This window comes from Coptis chinensis, chromosome 4 (assembly GCF_015680905.1).
Source record: "Coptis chinensis isolate HL-2020 chromosome 4, ASM1568090v1, whole genome shotgun sequence".
In the NCBI taxonomy this organism is placed as follows: Eukaryota; Viridiplantae; Streptophyta; class Magnoliopsida; order Ranunculales; family Ranunculaceae; genus Coptis; species Coptis chinensis.
In genome coordinates this window covers 90,588,555-90,610,484 of record NC_141459.1, presented here as the reverse complement: position 1 = coordinate 90,610,484, position 21,930 = coordinate 90,588,555, and the positions used below count along the sequence as shown (strand labels likewise).

Sequence of the window (21,930 nt, the reverse complement as noted above, 5' to 3'; positions counted from 1 at the left end):
AAGAATTATTTTTGTTGACATGGTGTAACGGGAAATCAACTCGGGAACGTAAAGGCCCGGAAGATTGGGAAAGATTGCACATTTTGAGGCAAAGGAGTTTCTCCAGAGTATCTTGGAAGACAATGTAGCTGCTCCCTAAAACAGTTGAAAAACTACCTACAAAGGGCAAGACCGGTATTTTTGCTTCTTTGGTTCCTGGATATCAAGTTCAGAAATTTTGTGCTTTCTTGACTAGTTAACTCAACATCAAACTTTTCAAGAATATTTGCTGTGGGGTTCATCGAATTCAGACCATTTACTATATTGGTAGATCGTGGAGAAGTTGTGGCCATGCTCCGTGTATCTAAACTGATGCCAAGGATTGGTCATCAGCGCTGAAGAACTTTGAGTAGCCACTGGTGCGCTGATCCTTTGAATAGCCGCTGAAGAACTTTGAATAGCCGATTGATAATTGCGGAAACACACCCAAGAATTAGCATTTGGAGCTCAGCTTATAAGCTGACGCTGGTTTCAAAGCTTGTGCGCCAAAGATACTGCTAATGGGACCAAGATATGGTCAGATGGCTGGATATGTTGCCGCTTGATTGAAATGCCGTTGGATAGGTTGCCGCTGATGTTTGTTTTCGAATTGAAATGCCGCTGCATTGAAATGCGCTGGATGTGTGTTTTCAGAGCAATTCAAATTTTCCACTGCTTGAATTGCCGCTCGGATCCCATAAATGCCGATCACATTACACATGTGTGAATTTTTTGGTTATTATTTTTCGGTTGGATCATGTTTGGTTAGTACACGTTGAACTTGCACATGTTTGGATGTTGTGATATCCACACCTTTTTTGCCGATCCTAAAGCAATCTTTATATCTGATTAGCCCACTAACAAAAGCCCAATACCAATGCAGACCACTTTCCTCTCTTTGATCCTTTTATATTTACTAAACTACCATCAATAGCCAATATTATTGAAACTGAAAAAAAAAAAAAAAAAAAACCTACTACTTGCCAAAAATCCAATTACCTTCTTTGCCACATTGGCTTTGCCCATATAACAAAGAGAGGGCGATGTTCCGGCCCCCACAAATGTGACCCAATAAAAGCCCAATTCAATACAAGCCCATGCTCAGAGCCCATCTATAAAAAAATCCCACGCTCAGAGCCCATGCTCAAAGCTTATCTACAAAAAAGTCCATGCTCAGAGCCCATGCTCGAAGCTTATCTACAAAAAAGTCCACGCTCAGAGCTTGTCTATGAAAAAGCCCACGCTCAAAGCCTACATCCCACGACAGTTCTCCCGCCAGTTCTCCAACTTCATCCCACGATCTGACAGTTCCCCCGCCATTTCTCCAACTTCATCCCACGAAATGACGAGATGTCCCGGATTCTCCAACTTCATTCCACGAGCCGACGATGATGTCCCGCCAGGTTCTCAACTTCATCCCACGAGCCGACAGTTCTCCGCCAGTTCTCAACTTCATTCCACGAGCCGACAGATGTCCCGCCCAGTTCTCAACTTCATCCCACGAAGCCGACAGTTCTCCCGCCCGGTTCTCAACTTCATCCTACGAGCCGGCAGTTCTCCGCTTAGTTCTCCAACTTCATTCCACGAGCTAACAGATGTCCCGCCAGTTCTCCAACTTCATCTCACGAGCTGATAGATGTCCCGCCAGTTCTCCAACTTCATTCCACGAGCTGACAGATGTCCCGCCAGTTCTCCAACTTCATCCCACGAGCCGACAGTTCTCCCCTTGATTCTCCAACTTCATCCCACGAGCTCCAGCTTCTCCCGCCAGTTCTCAACTTCATTCCACGAGCTGACAGATGTCCCGCCAGTTCTCCAATTTCATCCCACAAGCCGACAGATTCTCCCGCTGGGTTCTCAACTTCATCCCACGAGCTCACAGTTCTCCGCCCGGTTCTCAACTTCATTCCACGAGTGGCAGATGTCCCGCGATTCTCAACTTCATCCCACGAGCCGACAGTTCTCCCGCCGGCTTTCTCAACTTCATCCCACGAGCCGACAGTTGTCCCGCCAGATTCTCCAACTTCATTCCACGAGGTGACAGATGTCGCCAGATTCTCCAACTTCATCCCACGCCGACAGTTCTCCCGCCGGTTCTCAACTTCATCCCACGATCCGACGGTTGTCCCGCCAGGTTCTCAACTTCATCCCACGAGTGACAATTGTCCCGCTTAACTCTCCAACTTCATCCCATGATTGGGCAAGGTTCTCCGGGCCAGTTCCAACTTCATCCCACGATTGGAATATTGAGAACGAGGAAGTAACTATCACCAATGCTACCTATAAAATCCAACCTTCGTCAATTTTCCAGAACTATGCAATCGAGACTTGATCCCAAGCAATATCTTTGGGTATGTAGGCAACTTCAAAACCGAAGTCCAGTCTCATCTTTCCCCAATCACCATCTCCTTCACCATCTCCAAAAAAAACATTACTTCCAACCCTCAACTGGTGTGTTTTGGCAAATCTTGCTGAAACGATATCAAAATATCATATCGACAATATACAAACAACTTAGTCGATAACATGTACTGTTGGGTCTTCAACGGGCTCGTCTTCCCATATTAGATTGAGAATGTTCAATGCCATAAATTGCAATTACCTTGCTGTGAATGCCAAATTCCAACTTTCAGCAATATCATATCGAGCTCTAAGCCATTGTCTTATTACTGGAGGAACCGGACAATCTTCAACAAGTTCAACATTGACAAAATAATTTCCACTAACATGTGCGCTACCCAACACTTTTTTCACTCTCTCAGGATTTGCTTGAATTGGGTTCTTAGAGGCATGATAAGGAAGCACTGATGACTTCATAAATGCAGGAAGACAACATTAAATCTTGAAGCAAATAGGTATCCAACAAAAGGCATGCTCATCCACTTATTTAAGGGTGTGTAACCTTCTTCATGTGGGATTGTTTTCTTCACATAAACAACCTCATTTTCAGTGTACAAAGTACAATAAAGGGGGAGGTGGTCAATAAGCTCTTGGTACAAGTCTTTTCTCATCTGCGACCAATCTTCTTGACTTTTTCCTAATGCAATGCACAAAGCTCTATAACCGCAGTTACCATCGCCAACAGGGTCATTGACTCTAACAATGTATTTGTGCATTTCTTCAGGAATATCCAACCCGTAATCCTTAGGACCCCACGTCTTTCCAAAGTCTACCCCATCTTTCACATTTCGTGGTGTGGTTGTTTTTGGAGAAGCCTTATTTCTTAGTGTGGTTGGTTTTGGTGTTTTTGGAGAAGGCTTCTTTCTTGGTGTGGTGTGGGTGTTTTAGGTGGTTGTTTTTGGAGAAAGCTTCTTTCTTGGTGTGGTGTGGGTGTTTTGGGTTGGTGTTTTTGGAGAAAGCTTATTTTTTGTGTGGTGTGGGTGTTTTGGGTGGGCGTAGTATGTTTTGTTGTGACGAGACCCACTCCTCATGGTCACGTTGAGAATATTCAAAATGATATGGATCTCACTTTAAAGAGTTCTCATCTCCAGTTGGAAGCTTTCTCTTGTAGCTACCTTTCGGCCGACCTTTGGTTTTTGCTTCCTCACGAGGCGGTATTAGCCATGTACTTTCTGGTACGGCAATCTCCATAAGCTTCCTAATTATAACCCTTTGCTCTTCTTCAGAAACCATTGCAATCCTTTTCATGAACAAGTCGATCGAAGGTCTAACATCGAGACCAACACCCACTGACACATTGGGAGAAGCAGATAATGTTTTCCAAAATGGGTCAATAGCAGTCAAAGGGATGGACCGTTCTTGCTCTTCAAACTCAATTAATTCATGAATATATGGCAGTCCATGTCTCGTGTGCAAATAGCACTAACACTTGATCTCTCCATCTTTAACACGTTTTATGCGGGTATCTATTTCTTCAAATAGCAAGTCCAAACATTTGCATGAGATAAGGCCTCTGAGTTCATGAAACAAAGGAATCTGGTGGTGGTGTTGAGTTACAATCATACTTCTCTCAAAGGTAGCTCTAATCTCGGACATCTGGATCTCTAGAATCGGGTGGATTAAGCTAAACATACTAAAAAAATCATGACAATTTGCATTTCCTAGTACACGCTTCACTTGAGTATGAGACCCTTCATCTCTATTGGTCGTTGTACTCCCAAAGTGAATGTGTTGGTCAGTCCAACAACATACGAATTGATCCCTATGAGGAAACCAAGTCTCTCGCAAATAACTAACAAAATTGGAGTACTCAACCCTGTAATATTTTTCCAAAGCATCTCATCTACTCTGGAAAATAACCTCTCTCTTCGATTTGACTACAGTGTTTCATGAGAATTGGGCCTTCTCTACAAGTTCTGTGCTTGGAAAAATATCGTAACATTTTGAAAGGATGCACGTAGTGATATGCCATCTACATAGATGCTTGTGTGCATTAGGAAAAACTTTATTAGCGACACTCATCAAGGCCAAGTCCCTGTCAGACAAGATCATGGATGGGCTTAGGTCACCAAGCAAGCCACTAAACTGACGTAGGACCCACTCATAGTCGACTATTGTTTCAGACTGAAGCAGCACCTGACACACGATGAAAGACTTCCACGTTGAACTTACCCCAACAAACTGTACGAAAGGCCACCCATACCTGTTAGTTTTGTAGGTAGAGTCTAATATGAAAATTGTTGGAAAAGTCTGAGCCAACTTAACACTTTCTGGATGGGCCCATAACAACCCCGTTATCTCCTCGGTATTCTCATCCTCTCTCAACTCCTCAAAATAAAGTTCTTTTGCTAACAACTCACGCAATCTCTGCAATTATGTGAGACCATTCATATCCAATCTCTTCACCTTCTGCTTTGCAGTGTAGACTTGGGATATACTATATATGTTTTCATGATATATATTCTTGATGGAATCCAAAATTTGTTTAGGCTTTATTCCACACTTACTCATTTCTGACAAGTACTCAAGCTCTGGAACGGTCATACGAGTAGCAAATGCATGCCTTTCAAGGGCTTCGCCAATACATGGTTGTGAATACCATTTTTATTCTATTTTCCAACTATCGACAATGCTGTGTTGGAAAACACCTTTTAACTTAAATGGACATCCCAATTTCTTGGTTCCCGACTTTCTCTTATTAGCCCTCCATTCGTCTTCCTTCTTGTGTGACCGATACACACCGAGCACTCGCAAGCCAAATTCAATCTTACTACTCTGTTTCCCTTAGCATACTCCGACTTTTCAATTACCACAACCACATTAACTTGTTTTCCTCTAGCGGTTGCCCAACCAAAATCGCTACGTATGGAAGATCTAAACACATAAAAAACAACAACTATTATTAATACACAAATAAAATTACATTTAGAAAAAAAAATAAAAAAATGAAATCAATGCCTACTCCATCATATATACCTCTTCCGTAGTAAATATTTCTGTTGTATCACTTAAAATCGGTTAACAATCCATGTCATTTGAGTTTGCAAAGGATCAGTTCTCAGATCGCGGCAAAAGATCCTACATATAGAATAAAACAATAGTCTAAAACAATTTGTGTAATGAGGAATTTCAAAGTCACCAAAAAAATGAACTTCTCATTTAATTTAGTCCAAACGACCCAGCCACATCGGGCAATAGGATTCCTAAATGGCCCAATCATGTAGTTCCATAGAAGGTCCAAACGACCCAGCCATGTTGGTTGCTAGAGTCCCCAAATGACCCAGAGGTGTTGTTTGGGCTCAGGTTCTAAATGTTGTTGATTCATTTATTCAAGTGTTTTGCATTCATTCATTCATTCAATCAATCAATCAAGTGTTTTGCATTCATTCTAATCAATGCTCTCTTATATATTCATTCATTTCAATCAATCAAGTGTTTTGTATTTATTCTAATAAAGTGTTACCTCATTATTTCAGTTTGGTTGTCTTTGTCATCAACGATTTCTTGGCATCTCATTTGCTCGACTAGCCGCATCTTCTATTTCTTCAACTTCTTCACTTTCACTTTCAATTTTTTTTGCCAGTTCTTCACTTTCTATTGATTGTTCTTCACCTTCAATATTTTTTCTATTTTCTCCTTCTCTAATTTGTTGTTGCACCTCAAGCATTACTTCAAATGCTTCTTTTTCATCTTCGTGTTCCATGATTTTGATTGGGTTTTGATTGAGTACGAAAATAGTAAGGAGTAAATGAGAAACTTAAGTATTTGATAGAGCATGAAAAAAGGAGTAAGGAGTAAATGAGACACTTGAGTATTCTATGTAGAGATACTTGAAATTTTGATATATTTTGAATAATTGAGTGAAATATATTTGTAAACCCTAAACTCACCCCAAACTAGTTTATTATTCACAATTGAAAAAAAAAAAAAAAAAAGAAAATAACAAGTTTAGATATAAAACAAATTATTATTTTCGATTTGGATAATTGAGTGAAATATGTTTGAAATTAAAATTGTTTTATGTTGGTACGAAATTTGTAAATCCTAAACCCCAAACCCCAAACTAGCGTTTATGATTCACAATTTGAAAAAGAAAATGGAAAATAACAAATTTAGATAAAACAAATTATTATTTCGAATAATTAAGTGAAATATGTTAGTACGAAATTTGTAAACCCCAAACCCGCAAACTAGTTTATGATCCACAATTTGAAAAAGAAAATAAAAAATAACAAGTTTAGATATAAAACAAATTATTATTTCGAATAATTGAGTGAAATATGTTGGTACGAAATTTGTAAACCCTAAACCCCAAACCCCAAACTAGTTTATGATTCACAATTGAAAAAAAAAATGAAAAATAACAAGTTTAGATACAAAACAAATTATTATTTTAGATTTTGGCATGTTTGATTACATTATTTTAGATTTTGGCATATTTGATTACATATTTTAACTTGGTTATATATATACTATGTCATAACAGATAAAGAGTACATAGTGCATGTAATTGTGTTGTTCCTAACCCAATTTTTTAAATCGGATTTCAATTTTGCTAATTCAATTGAGATGTGTTGATAATTGATCATTAATAATTCAATTTTGCAGATCATTGTTTAAATAAATTATTGTACAATTATGATCGATTAATGATTTGTATTATAAGAAAAGTGTTCGGTGTTTATGTATAAGAAAAGTATAATTGGTATTTATGTAATCAATTTTTATTGATTAATCGGGCTAATCATTGGTTAATCAGGAATTTTCTTGGTTTAGAACTTTTCAATTATTTTAGTCCAATGACTCCCCTATATCGCCCCATAGAAGCCCCAAATGACCCAGCCATACCGCTTGCATGTGATACCAAACGACATGCATAGTTAGACCATTCCATAGAAAAAATAGAGAGCTCTGTCTCAAACGATATGAGCAAGCCGTTTGAGTGTATACTCAAACCACTCAAACGATATGGTGGTACACTCAAACGGCACGCTCAAACCGTTCTATGGAGATTCCAGAGAACCAATTCTCAAACGATAATCTCAGACCGCATGCATGTACACTAGAACGACATTGTGGTATCGTTTGAGTGTATACTCAAACGAAATGGCGAGACCGTTTGAGTGTACACTCAAATGACCCAAGAATTTCGTTATGGCGAGACCAGTTGAACTAGTTGTTGAGCCTGGGCTTTGATGACAAACTTGTAATATGACAAATTTACTAAATTTCTTTTTTTTAGGGTTGTCCGATCCAATTTGATGAGATGAGTGCCCAATTAAACTACCTTCTTTTTTTCTTTTTTTTTTTTTTTTTTGGTAACAAGTAACAAGTGACCTTACTTGTATATCGTGTTTATGATGTAAGTATGTAACAAGATTATAGGATTTCAGGCTCAGTTAATATCGTGTTTGACAGTTTTACTCCGTAGGTCCACTCGTATACTAGGCATAGTTTTGGGGACAATATAGCGTTGATGGTTATACAAAATTTGTTCAAGGTATAGTATAGACATTAGAGTGAGTTGTAGAGTGAAATTTGGTGTGGTCAAGGTCCAAACCAATCACTGTAGCCTGTAGAGTGAGATGTACACCAAAAGTGGTCACACACTCACACCTTCACCTCCTTATTCCATATTCCATATTCCATATTCCATATTCCTGCTTCAGAGGTTGAGAGTTCTCCGTGAGTATAGTGAAAATTCAAAATTGAACTATTATACTCGTAGTCTTGCACTACTTAGTGAAAGGGCGAATTAGTAATACAAAGAGTAGAAAGGTTGATTAATACTTTATTATATTGCTATATTAGTACTATACTGGCATCGACTCTACAAACAAACAAATCTGACATTGTTATGAATGGATTATAGAGTACAGATGAGATTGATGACGATTGAACTTGTCGTTTTAGCTTGTTTTGCTGGGTTCTTCCATAAAAGTCTCAAACGGCTAACTTTATTTCAACAGTAACGTCTTTCCTTGTTTCAGTATTTTTACGTCTGCAGTCGGCAGTCACCCAGAACAGACATAGGACTGTAGGGTACCCTTAATGTACCTTATCAAGTACCCTCATTTGGGCTTTGGATACCTTACACTCTCTTTACTCCTTAAAATCATCGTTACCAATCTGTCATTTTAACTATTTCCATCTGTACATATATGGCTTACTAAAGGAGAAAATGTGATTCTCTCCAGCTTTGTGGCGTATGCTGAGGAATGTATGATTTCATTGAATACTGCCAGACTAGCTACTTCTGCCACAATTTTTTATTGATTTCGACCATTCACCAAGACATTTGATTATTCCAAATTTAAATGAAAACCGAAAAAACTAATAAAATGAAACCAAAGATAATAAAGTATACGAAACGATTGGTTATGTAGAGTGAAATGCTGTGGGGTTTTTCTTAAAAAAATAAAATAAAACTTTTGTTATGTTCAACTTATACGAGCATTCTTATTTTGGTAGCACTGTAGCAGTTCAACAATTCAACTCCATGAAATAATTGTTTCTTATAGTTCGTTTAGCAAAAATGATTTTTAACCAACGAAAACCACGCAAAAAAGATATAAACCTGTAGGTACTTGAGATCGGACAGTTACATTTTAACACCCAAAGTTCGTGTATGTATGAACAAAGAAATTAAATAGACTAGTCATATATTAAAAAACTAAATAAAAAATAGTGGACAAAGTCATATTGCATCCAGATGATTGCCCATGCTACTATATACGGTCGGTAGTTTGATAACGCACTCCGAAACAAGTGTGAGGCCAAATGTGTCTTAAATGGAGAATGGCAAGACATTATAGGTTTCTGGTATAGTTGTATTTGTTTTCTTTCCTACTCTGACCCACTATTTAATAGGCTCACAAAGAAGGTAGACTTCTTGAGAGGGGCACACATGTCCCTCTCATCTCATCATCTCTGACAGTCACCAAAGGCCCATTCTCTTCCCCACTCTGGGAATGGTCATTGGACCACCGAGCTCATTTTAGCAGACAGAAAAATCTTTATTTAGAGTCTAAAGACTTAAGAAAGACTGTTAGTGAAAATGAGTTTTCTTAAACAGCATGCGAATATGTAGAGAAAGAGCCAAAGAGGTAGCCAAAGGAGACCATTTCTGCCCCCCTTCATTTAAAGGAGTAAAAAACAAAAGGACTACCCAAAACTGTAGTATATAACATCAATGAGCTCCCTATACTCCAAAACAAGTCAAATGAAAACTATAGACTAAATAACATTGAGGTTCCATCAGTAAACCTCAGTGGAGTGTGGAGTACTGGAGTATGGACAAATCTACTCAAAGGTGATAATGAATGTCATCAACTACCACTCATACCCAACTAGCAACTCCTTTTTAAATATTTGTACCCTTGTACTCTTAAGTCTTATCTACTATCCACCCCAAAGATTTGTCAGACCATATTTTATCTACATACCCATTTATTAAAATGACCATCCAAAAAAGGTGTTTTCCTTTCTGGCGTATGTGAATGTATTTAATTTTTAACTCACATGGTGACTGTGAGGGAACTGGGAAGCGAGGTTGCACCGTTGCACTTGCACCCATCGAGAACCTAATTAGGAACTATGACTAATAGTTCAAATTACAATTGAAGATGAAAATTACTATACTACTTTAGAATGAAATTTTACAAACATTACTGAAAAAAGGGTGAAACTCTGAGATAATTATTGTCTTACTGATACAATGGGAATATTAAAGTAACAAGCACGATATTAAAAGGCAGGTATATGGATGAAATGGGGTGGAAAAAATTTGAAACTTTTATTCATCGAATTGCAGAGTAGAAGCAACAACAAGAACGACAAAATCATGATCTCATCCTCCTCTCACAAACCCAATTGTACCCACCAAACATTCAATCTCTCATGGCTTCCAATATTCAGTATATTACATATACATGCATGTACACAATCTCTACCAGCCACTCTCTTCTAAAATTTTACCAATGAGGCGATATAATTGTACTTATTTTCTCGGTTTCCAAAGGAAGGCGAGGGGAGTAATACAAGAATGAGGACGGCCTAAGAGTTTAAAAGAAAAAGGGGAAAGAAATATAAATGAAAAAGGAAGGTGACAGAGCTAAACCCAGAGAGTGCAATAAAAATGGAAAGAATAAATTAAAAATGAAAAATGAAATAAGCAATCTCTCTGAGTACATCTGACGGTTCTGACCTTGGGTCATGGAATCATTCTGGTTTGGCTGAAGGTAACTCCTACCCCTTAATTAAGCACGGATAGCATAGGTGTTGTTACCATGGATTTGGATTGGGCCTCAGGGGAGATAAAAAGGAGAATGTAATAAACAGACTACTATCTTAGAGACTGTAATGCCTCACCGAGTACTCCAGAACCTGATGGCTTGGGCAGATCATTTCCTTTACTCTGGAACCATTTTTGTATATCTTGAATGTCGGAACAATTCTCACGTTCTCAACATTGGCTACACTTGTGCTCTCCTCAATATCCACCTTCAGTAAATACCATCAAAAGATGTAAAGATATAGAAGTAATAGTTTAAAGTTCAACACCATCACTAAGGAAATACATATTTTCATTGTGGGATGCTTACCTTGACAAAATTCACAGACGGATATCGGGTACAAAGTGTGTTCATGAATGGATATATCTGCTCACATTGGAGATTAGACGCTTTTCTGAATATAACAACTGACACACCTGAGAATTGGCATTGATCAAAGAAAAGATTGAGTGTACAACAGAAGTAAAGAGAAGTAACTTCCATATGAAGAATTGATAAAAACACCCACACGTGCACAAGAAACGAAAGGGAGTACTGACCAGGTGAAGATATTGCAGCCCTGAACTGATCAAGACCTGAGACTTCCTCCACTTCACCACCAAATTTCAAATTGTAAACTTCCTCACCACGAGATTTCTTCAATGCCACTTGGGCATGGAATAGAGCTTCTGCTACTTCATTGTCCCCAGGAAGTTCCTTCCTCAAAACTTCATAGTCTTTTACAGATTCAGCCCACCGTTCAAGCTACAATACACCCACCATACACAAATGATTCCTTGGTCAACATAAGGGAACACCTTACTAAAAACAGATGGAAGTAAGAAGATTAAGATAAATAAAAGATCGAAGAACCCAATTTACCTTTCCATTGGAGGCGGCTCGTCGTAGAAGAGCCTTAGTGTAGTTTGGTTGGATCCTTAAAGCATGGTTACAGTCTTCAACAGATTTCTCCCATTGCTCAAGCTTAGACCAGCAAGCTGCTCTATTGCAGTATAGAACTGAGTTTGACGGATCAAACTTCAGGCCATCCCCATATGCTGAGCAAGCTTCACCGTACTTGCCAGCTTTGAAAAAATCATTACCACGGGAGCGGGCTCTTGCAACCAATCTCACATTGTTCAACATCATAGTAACTTCAATGTTTCGAGGATCTATATGCCCGGCCTTCTCAGCAGCAGCAACTGCATTCTCAAACCTGCAAGACATCCATCATCCATTCTCACTCACTCCAAAATCATTAACTTAATATATCAAGGAGCTTAGTATATATAAACTCACCTTCCTAATGCCATTTCAACCTGAGCTCGGACAAAGAAGATGAATGATTCGGAGAGCATTCCACAGAATTTAGTCTGGGAGCAGGAAGCAGGAACTGATTCAAGTATGGGAATGTTTGCTAGGCCAGAATCAGCCTCCTGAAGTTGATGGAGCTTCAGAAGGGCTTCTGCTCTACAAGCAAAGAGCTGGAAATCCAGTACAGGAAATTCAGGTCATCTCATTTTTCTTCACATTAATTTTAAGTCAAAATCTGACCAGTTAAATAAACAGTCTTAGGGTTTCACCTGAGGAGAAGAATCTGCTCCAGCAGCAATGGCTGCATCTCCTTCCCTCAATGTGCTTTTCCAATCACCAACCTTCCGGGAATCAGTACATCTGTTCAGGTGCTTTTCAACTACCTGTAATTTGTGTACCTCAGCAGGATCTGGATGCTGCCCATGGAAATAAAGGTGCCTCCGTGCGTCATCAACCTGTCCTAACCTGTAGACAAACCAGGTTAGAACTCAGAGAACGACACTCAATCCTCCTAAACCTAACTTGATTGCAGAATGTACCCAATAATTTCATGCAACAAAATAAATCACATAAACAAACAACATTACTAAAAACAGAAAGATAACTTCCAGAGACCAAAATAAACAAGAACATGGATCAATCAAGTGGTATCAAACAATCAAGTTGGCCAAAGATGTCATTAACTTTTAATAAGCCGCAAAGGCAGAAACACAAGACTCCATGAAACCAAGATAGATAAAACATATCATGTTCATCCACTGAGGAGGGAAAATCAGTGAACTCATTAATGTATCGCTCTGAAACTTTCAAAAGCTAGTGAATACCAACTAACCCAAATCAATCAAGTACTCCCAGCAAATAAAGAACAGGCAATCGTAGATAAACCCAAGTGGCATAAATGCATAATGAATCTAAAGTAGTAACTGCAAAAGGAAAGGAATCTGTGCAACTCAAAACAGCAGCAGAAAAAACAGTCAGCAGTTACATGACCCACAACAGACAAAAGAAAAAGTAACAACGCATTGATCAATCTGATAGATCTAATCCACCAAAAGAACACCACATTTTCACCATGACCAATTAAAATCATAGGATAAACATGTTGCAGATCATAAAACAACAATTAACTCAATCTAACACAATTTTAACAAGATGAAAAAGTCCAACTAAAATGAAGGAATTGAACAATGTAGGTAGGGATCCCCTCTACTAACCGAAGATGCAGGGACGACAATCGCTGATGTGCCCTCCCATAAGCCGGATCCAACCGCACAGCCTCCTCGCACTCATTCACAGCCTCCATAAACCGCCCAAGGCCAGTCAATGCTGCTGCCCTATTACTCCTATAAGCTGCATTATCTGGCGACAAAGCAATCGCCCTGTCATACAAACACAACGCCTCCGCAAAATGTCCCCTCTTATACTGTTCATTCCCAGCTTTCTTCACCTCTTCTGGATCCGAACTCGCCATTCCTCGCTTCACCGTTACAGTTTCTCCACCAAAATGAACATTCCCTAAACAATTTCCCCCACTAACTTCACATGCATTACTCCCACCTGATTTCCCTACAACAACACCACCACCTCTCATTATACTCCCATGTCCATAATTCCCCATTCCTGACCCTAACACATCACTTCTAACCGAACTCCGCTGCGCCATACCCGTCTTCACAACCTTCCCAGAAGGACAAATGTTCCCAGTAGGTAGTGCATTCACATTTGGTGAAGTCACTGAACCAGTCCCTGAATAAATCAAAGGGGCACCAGTCGAATTCGATCTTCTATGCCCCGGCTTGAAATTCTTACTCACAGGTGCCGATCTACCACTATCAGCAGCAGTTGGACTACTTTCACTCGACCCAGAAAGCTCACCAGAATGATAATCAGATCTTTTAACAACTTGCTGTGTGTTCCCATTCTTGCCAGAAACTGAACCAGATGAACTAGAACTACTACTAGTAGTAGCTGCAGCTGCATTTCTAGTTCTCAATGGTGAAACAGGTGAACCAAGATCAAGTTGTTTGAAATCGGGCTTATTATCATCATCTTCACAACATAACACTACTCCATGTAACCTATCATTTATAGTATCATCTAATTCAATATCTGACATTGGTTTTGCCATTTTATAACAAAAAAGTTACAATCTTTAACCAAATATCTTCAATTTGTTCACTTGGGAGGTGTCTTGTTTTCTTGAGTTTTCTATGTTTTAAGTTTAAAAATGTATTCAACCACATATACACCAAGACTTATTACAGAGAGAAGAAGTAGAAGAAGAAGAACAAGACATTAAAGAAGAGAGAAGAAAAAGAAAAGAGATGGGGTTCTCGTGATATAAAAGAAGGAAGCAAGGAATGAATGTGAGTCTACTTGTGTTTTAGAAAAGAAAAGTCTCCCCAGAGAGAGAGAGAAACAACTTTTCTTTTTTCTTCTTCCTCATTTCTACATTTTTCTTTTTTTTTTTTTTACTGTTTTTTTTTTGCAGAAGAGAGAGAAAGTGATGTTGGTGGTGGTGATGATGGTGCGTACGTTCACCTCGGGGTTGACGTTAGAATAAAAAAATAGACTGTTTTGTTCACACACGTACGATTATTTTTTTAACGTTTGTTGTTTCAGGAGATGGTGGATCGTTAAGTTTCCTCGAGATTGTCATCTTGATGGTCTTCGGTCTTCCTTGTTTCCACTTTTTAGATTCCGTACTGCCTAGTTCCAAGAGTTAACAAATCTTTTGAGAAATATTGTGGAAGTAATTGCAATAAGATTACATGCACCATTTGATATATTTGTCTCTAGAATTAATTATATTATGTATTTTGGTTTTGAACTTTAACATTGTAAACTATGGTAATTTTCCTTTAATAGTTATATATAGAAGCAGATGAATGTGTATAGTTTTTTTCATTACTCTTTTAGGTTGGACATCTTCCTTATTTATGGATTGATTTTTTCTAGTTTTTTATATATAATTTTATTGATCAGCATGTTTGACTATTTCCCAGTAGAGAAAACAATATCAATGAAACTCCACTACTTTTGATTACTTCTTTGAAAACTTTGATTTAGTTGCAAGTGGTCACTTAATATCAGAATTCTTTGGAGTCTGAACCTATGGATTAGCGGAAAAAAAATATTGATGTAGCAAATTTACTTGTTTATACCACTAATGCTGACTTTAATGACTGATTAATTTATGGGTATCTCAAGAAATTAATGGAACAAAAGTCAATTTTTAACTTCAAGGAAGAACACAGGGGGTAGTATTGTCATTTAAAAAAACGTAGTTGGCCATGTGCAAGGTGCCGTGCCAGCTGCTTCACTCAGGAACCTAGCAGCTTCCAGCAAAGCATTAAACGAAATACTAACGACGTTAACTGTTTTCAAGTTACTTGGACATTCCCGTTAGAATGGACTAACATAGTTAACAGAAAATGTAGTAAAAATTAAGGGCGATGTTGACCGTTGATGAACAGTTTGAACTATGGTACAAAATATCAGGATATGGATATTTATCGATATTTAATTTCTAGATCTGTATCGTAAATATATCCCTCTCTTTGGAGATATTTGACATTATATCACATGCAAATATCGTGGATATATCTAAAATATCGATAAATATCATAAATATTATAGATATTTGTTGATATATCATGATACATTATTTATATTTATTTGAAATATAATGGTAAATATTAAATAAAATTATTATATATACAAAATATCACAAATATTATAAATATTATCGAAATATCACTGATATTTACAGTCGTATATATCTCTAAACATATCGTGATATTTATATATCTTTTTCTGAAATATGGATAGATATCCCTAAATATCGCGATATATCGGGATATTTTGTACTATGCTTTGAACAGCCAACAGCATGGCAAAATAAGACTGAGTAGGCCAAATTTGTCCAAATATCCAGGTAAAACTGTTTTGAAACCCACCAAAGAAACCGGAAAAAAAATACGGTGACATTTAAAAAGGGTGATTTAATTGGGCACTCATCAAATTGCATTAGCCAGGTTCCGGCCCAAGTCCGACAACTAAGTCTAACAACAATAGCCCAATACACCTCCCACCTCAACGCATACCGGCTACTATTTTTTTCAAATCTTTTGTAGCCGGTATCATCTCTCTTGTGAGACTGAACCCAAAAAAAAAAAAACTTCGAGTTTTCTATTGTGTTCATACTTCGGGCGTTGAGTTGTGAATCAACAATGGGAATTGAAGCTAGCGATTTCACCCAATTCAAGTCGTGTCCCGTTTGAGTATATACTTAAACTTGATTGGGGTGAAAGATTGGGTTGATTAAACTTGATGATTTCAAACTTGATATTTTTTTGGAGTTTGGGTGGAAGATTGGGTTGATTAAACTTGAGTTCGAGTTTGCCCAAGCTTGATAAAGTCGTTTTCGAGTTTGAGTTCGAGTTTGGGTTGATTAAGTGGAAGTTGATTTTTAAAATGAACATCGTAACAAACAAACCGAATTTTTTAAGTCCAAACGAACCAGCCATGTCGTCCAAGAGAGTCCCCAAACGACCCCACCATGTCGCCCAAGAGAGTCCCCAAACGACCTCGCCATGTCGTATAGCAAAAAACCAACAGTTTTGTCTCAAAAATGACACTGGACCGTAGAGACAAACTACAAACTACATGGAGTGTACACTCAAACTACATGGTGAGGTCATTTGAGTGTACGCTCAAACTACACGGTGATGTCGTTTGAGTGTACACTCAAATGACATGGCGAGACCGTTTGAGTGTACACTCAAATGACTTGATGACAAACTTGTAATATGACAAACTTGTAATATTTCTTTTTGGGTCCCATTACTGCCGGACCCCAATTTGTGTTGGGCGGACTCCCACAAAAAAAACAATTATTACAAGTATGCCATTGGTTTCAAAAAATCCAAAAAAAAAACAATTATTACAAGTATGCCATTGATTCTCAAAAAATTGAATTCGAAACCCCAAACTTAAACGACCCGGCTAGGTCGTTTGGACTAAGTCCCAAACGACTTGGCCACACCGTTTGGGACTTAGTCCAATCGACCCGGCCAAGTCGTTTGGAGTCCCAAACGACTTGGCCACACTGTTTGGGACTTAGTCCAAACGACCCGGCCACACCGGTCAAGTGCCCAAAAAACAGAACTTTGAATTTTTTTTCAAAGTTCAAATCCCAAACGACATGGCCACATCGTTTTGAACTAAGTCCAAATGGTGTGACCATATCGTTGGAGACTTAGTCCAAACGGTGTGGCCATATTGTTGGGGATTTTTCTAAGTCCAAACGGTGTGGCCATTTTTTTATAAGTCCAAATCCCAAATGACATGGCCACATCGTTTTGGACTCAGTTTAGACGGTTTGGCCATGTCGTTTGGGATTTGAACTTTGAAAAAAAATTCAAAGTTATGTTTTTTGGGCTCTTGACCGGTGTGGCCGGGTCGTTTGGACTAAGTCCCAAACGGTGTGGCCAAGTCGTTTGGGACTTAGTCCAAACGACCTAGCCGGGTCGTTTAAGTTTGGGGTTTCGAATTCAATTTTTTGGGAATCAATGGCATACTTGTAATAATTGTTTTTTTTTGGATTTTTTGAAACCAATGGCACACTTGTAATAATCGTTTTTTTTTGGGAGTCCGCCCAACACAAATTGGGGTCCGGCAGTAACAAATACCTTCTTTTTTTTGGGGGTTGCCCAATCCAATTTGATGAGTGCCCAATATATGACCCTTTAGGTACTCGCTATGGACACACACTACTACAGAATGACACATATACCACGGTCAATAAGAACGTTTATACCACGGTTCTTCCAAAAACCGTGGGAAATACTTATATACCACGGCGGAAATTTCTTTGGTCATTGGTTTACTAGTATATGCCACAGTTACATGAAAACCGTGGGATAAGTTGGGCCATATACCATGGTTAGTTTTTTTTTTCAAAGATGAGAGTACTCCACATCCCCACTACCTTAAACATAAACAGTGGTATATAAAATTTCCATTTTCTACCGTGGTTTATGACTTTATACCAAATAGTCAAATACGCGAAAAAAAAATACACAGTACGAAACTCATTCAAATTGGATTCCCGCTATTCTCTCGGTCTCTCCCCACAACTTCTACAGTTCTCACTAGTAGAAAAAAGGATTTTTGTGACTGTTTTAAAATGTTATTTGTGACTGTTTTATTCAGAACGGTCACAAATGACAGGAAATGGTTTTTGTGACTATTTTAAAAAGTTTTTGGTGACGTGTGTTTTCGAAACGGTCACAAATAGTTTTTTTTTTCCTAAAGAAAGTGTATATGTGTGGAGAACTATTTGTAACTATTTCACTAAAATAGTTACATATTATCCGACTCTTAAGTGACAGTTTAACCCATTATTTGACCCAACTAATTTTTGGTCTAGTGCGCCCACAACTCCACTACAAAAAAGTAATTCGAACACACTATTGCCCACGTTCACTCTCATCTCCCTCTGTCTCCCGCTTCCTTTAAACTCTGATGTTCTAATTTCTTGTCATGGCTAGGGCAATCAATGGGTTTCGATAACCAGATAACCGATCCGAACCAAACCGATAAAAAATAGTTTGGGTTTTAGTAATTTGGTTTGCCCTATACCGACCCGAAACCAAACCGAACTGATAAGATATTGGTTTGGTTTTGGGTTTGCCCTCTACCGAACCGATATGAACCCGAATCGGTACGATGTTATTTTAGTAATATTTATGATTAGTTTTGTATATGTTTAACAATTGTGTGGCTGAAATTAATTAATTTAATTTATTTTCCAGAATCTGACCCAAACCGATATATTGACAGCCAGTCAATGGCCTAGGAGAAACTGAGAATTGTAAGTTGGTTCTTAAAGTTTAAACAATACATTTTTTTTTCGATAATATTTTAAACAGTAAACTTTACCCCATGATCTACACTTTCTCAAAACTCTTCACTCTCTCTCTCTCCGAAAGCTTTAGTTCCACCTCAATGATGTTCGATCCAGAAACTCTCTCGCTCGTTTCTCTTTAATCTGGTTCCTTAATTTTGAAGTTGACGACCGATTAAAGCTCTTTGATTCGGATCTCAGCTCATTCCATTGCGCTCAACGCTACTCTCGCTCTCTTCTTTCATTGGGGGCATGCCTACCATGACAGGTGAGAATTTAGTTAGAGGTAAGCTTCAAAGCTTGGATATCAGGTTGACCAATTGGATATTCTCTCTTTCATCAAAACAAATTGGGAATTTTATTAAAGAAAACCCAAAAAGCTGAATTTGTTTGCATTTTTCTCTTCTTTTTTTTTTTGTATTGCTAGTATGTTTTGTTTAGTTAGTTAGATCATATACTTCTTTCATTGTTCAAGTGATTAACTGTGCTAGGTTGCTTAGTGTTTAATGTTTGCAAGCACGAATTATATATATATATAATCTGCTTGCATAATGCACTCTGCCCCTTCAATTCTATCCACTAGGCTCTCTTGCTTTCTTACAAGAATGAAGATTTGTTTTTCTCGTTCGAGTGTATTTCTCCGTGTTTTGTTTTGGGAATTGGTTTTGGCCCCTTAATGTATTTGGACTATTACTTGTATATGAACAGATGAAGTCCTGATCTTATTGAGTGTCTTTATTTTATGCTGATAGAGTAACTTCTTGTATAGTGTATTTTCTTTAGAATAAAGCATTTATCAAATGCATGAAATCTTATTCCTTATCGGTACTTTTTCTAGACTGCTGCAGAGTATGAAAAGCGCAAAGAAATTTTTATGAAGGAACTGGATTTTGTTATAGCCGATGTGGTATGATTCTTCACACTAAACATGACGCACTTTTGAATCATGTGGTTCTTGTGTAGTTTTGTCTATGAAAATGTTTTTGTTCATGTTTGTGTTGGTCAATCTTGTATGAAAGATATAACATTCTTGAGGACCATTCCTTAACCAGTTAGTACCACATCAGTTTGGAGGTCAGTATAGATATTGTTACTAAAAGCTTATAAAATCTATCTTCATTGACCATTCCCCAAATAATGGGAAAGATGATATAAGATGCATGGTGTTTCCCCATATATTGGCAATGTTGTTCATTTGTTTATTTATTAGGAATTTATTCAGTTATTTTAGAACATTAACATTTATAGCCATTTTTTTCTAGGTAATGGCCATAGTTGGTGATTCTATGCTTGTCTGGCTTCCTGCTCCAACTGTTTCTCTTCGACCACCACTTGCTTGGGTAGTCTTTGGACCCATTCTTGAAGTTCTTCTTCATTTGTCAGGATAATGCTTTTCAGGTTAGTGTTTACTATTTGAACCTATCAACTAAACATAAGATTGTATATTTCTCCAAAATGTTTTACTTACTATATATAGATATATGAATTACTTACAATTATTTCTTCTTTGTGCATGTTTGCAGGTTGCTTTGGGTGGAACTTCTTACTCACTATTACAGAGAATAGGTGCAATAGCTGTAAGTTAACATTAAATGACCGATCCTCGATATATCTTGTAGTAAATGAGATATTGTTTCATTTGATCTTATTGTGGTTGAATTCATTCTGCAGCGAAATGGTACCAAGCTTTTTGCAGTTGGGACGACTGCTTCTATGGTAGGACATCCATTTCTCTTTTTGTAATGCTCTTTGCTTCAGCTTAAGCTGTTAATTATACTGTTTCTTTTCCACTTAGTATGCCCTTGGATGTTTCTATTGTTTGATGCTCTAGAAGTTGTCATGATGTTGCACTCACTTTCCCATGAAACCGTGTATTGCTATTATGCCTATGGAACACTGTTGAAGAGACTTGTTTCAAATGAACTATTGATTTTAAGAAGCAAGGTTTGCATCGATGTGATTGATAAAAAATATCTATTTTCTCTTTATTACATTGCTGCAATCATACACTCATACTGTATTTTGATGACCCAACTTGTAGCACGGTGCATTCTTCTTTTGAATCTTTTCTCCTTGATAAGAACAGTTCATATATACGCAAAATACTTTAGAATGTCTCAACATGTTCCTTACGTTAGATTATACAGTTCCTAAGAACGAAGGTGCATTAAGTGGTGATTGGTGTTTTCAGGTTGCTTAGATCCTGAAAAGTTCAAGTCGTTCAAACTTGTTGAATGCATTCAGCTCAGCCACAATGTTGCTAAGTTTAAGTTTGCTCTTCCTACGAGTTCTTCAGTATTGGGACCAATTGGACAACATATAAGTTGCAGGTTAAACCTTATTCTTAAATCTCCTACCACTTGTTTCCATAATATATTTCCGTGGACTTTCGGAAATCTATTTCATGTAGCTTGGCAAGGAAATTTTGAGTCATGGGTACAGGACCCTTTACACGTAAGACCTATCACTCATGCAATTTGGCTACATGGGACAAAAGCTTGGTTGAATACATTTTTGGCTACCCTGTATAGTGGATGTGCAAGGGGGAAGTAAGTAGCAACCATATTTATTCATAGCCATTGTCTATTAGTCGGAATTTGAGAATATTGTGTTGTAGCGGTGTAGCCTGCCCATGGCTACAGCACTGGACTGCTTTCCAGCTGTGTTTTGACAAGGTTAGAGTCACATTTAGCTTCAATGACCTGTACATAATAGTTAGTTCTCTGTGTCTATTTTCTAATGAATATTGTTTTGTTACATTTGGATATCAGGGTCAAGAGTTATGCTCTACATAAAGTGGGTTGTTTAAATTGAATTTTGGACTCCACATCTTTTTGCTTAAATACACGTAGATGTCACACTGATTATGCAATACATTTTTGTTTTCTTTGTGTTTACTACTTACTGAAGTGGAGGACCCCCTAAGTATTGAATTCAGATTTAAGTGATACAAACTTAATGCTTTTGATCCTGACTAAGAAACTTGTAATTAAAGCCAATAAAAAAGAACAAGTA

At 37.8% G+C, this 21,930-nt stretch overlaps 1 protein-coding gene and 1 long non-coding RNA gene across 2 annotated transcripts; one reads left to right on the top strand and one right to left on the bottom strand.

Annotated features, from left to right (window-relative positions):
• Positions 1-10,194: 10,194 nt before the first annotated feature.
• LOC147505577 (TPR repeat-containing thioredoxin TTL1-like) lies at positions 10,195-14,492 on the bottom strand. Its single transcript, XM_086558065.1, has 7 exons — positions 13,220-14,492; positions 12,275-12,470; positions 11,991-12,175; positions 11,574-11,907; positions 11,252-11,456; positions 11,022-11,128; positions 10,195-10,920 (listed from the first exon to the last, which is right to left on the bottom strand). The coding sequence occupies exons 1-7, from the start codon at positions 14,131-14,133 to the stop codon at positions 10,768-10,770; spliced, it is 2,094 nt and encodes a 697-aa protein (XP_086414191.1). The 5' UTR covers positions 14,134-14,492; the 3' UTR covers positions 10,195-10,767.
• Positions 14,493-20,431: 5,939 nt separating this feature from the next.
• Positions 20,432-21,220, top strand: LOC147505576 (uncharacterized). Its single transcript, XR_015220631.1, has 3 exons — positions 20,432-20,492; positions 20,587-20,631; positions 21,107-21,220. It is a non-coding gene; the product is annotated as an uncharacterized LOC147505576 (long non-coding RNA).
• Positions 21,221-21,930: the final 710 nt, after the last annotated feature.

What these genes read in the sequence shown, in the direction of transcription:
- LOC147505577 (XM_086558065.1), bottom strand. Translation starts at nt 14,133, where the DNA reads ATGGCAAAACCAATGTCAGATATTGAATTAGATGATACTATAAATGAT. An exon ending in GAGCCGCCTCCAATGGAAAG is followed by an intron (nt 11,457 to 11,573) that starts GTAAATTGGGTT and finishes GGTGTATTGTAG; the next exon opens with CTTGAACGGTGGGCTGAATC. An exon ending in GGCTGCAATATCTTCACCTG is followed by an intron (nt 11,129 to 11,251) that starts GTCAGTACTCCC and finishes GCCAATTCTCAG; the next exon opens with GTGTGTCAGTTGTTATATTC.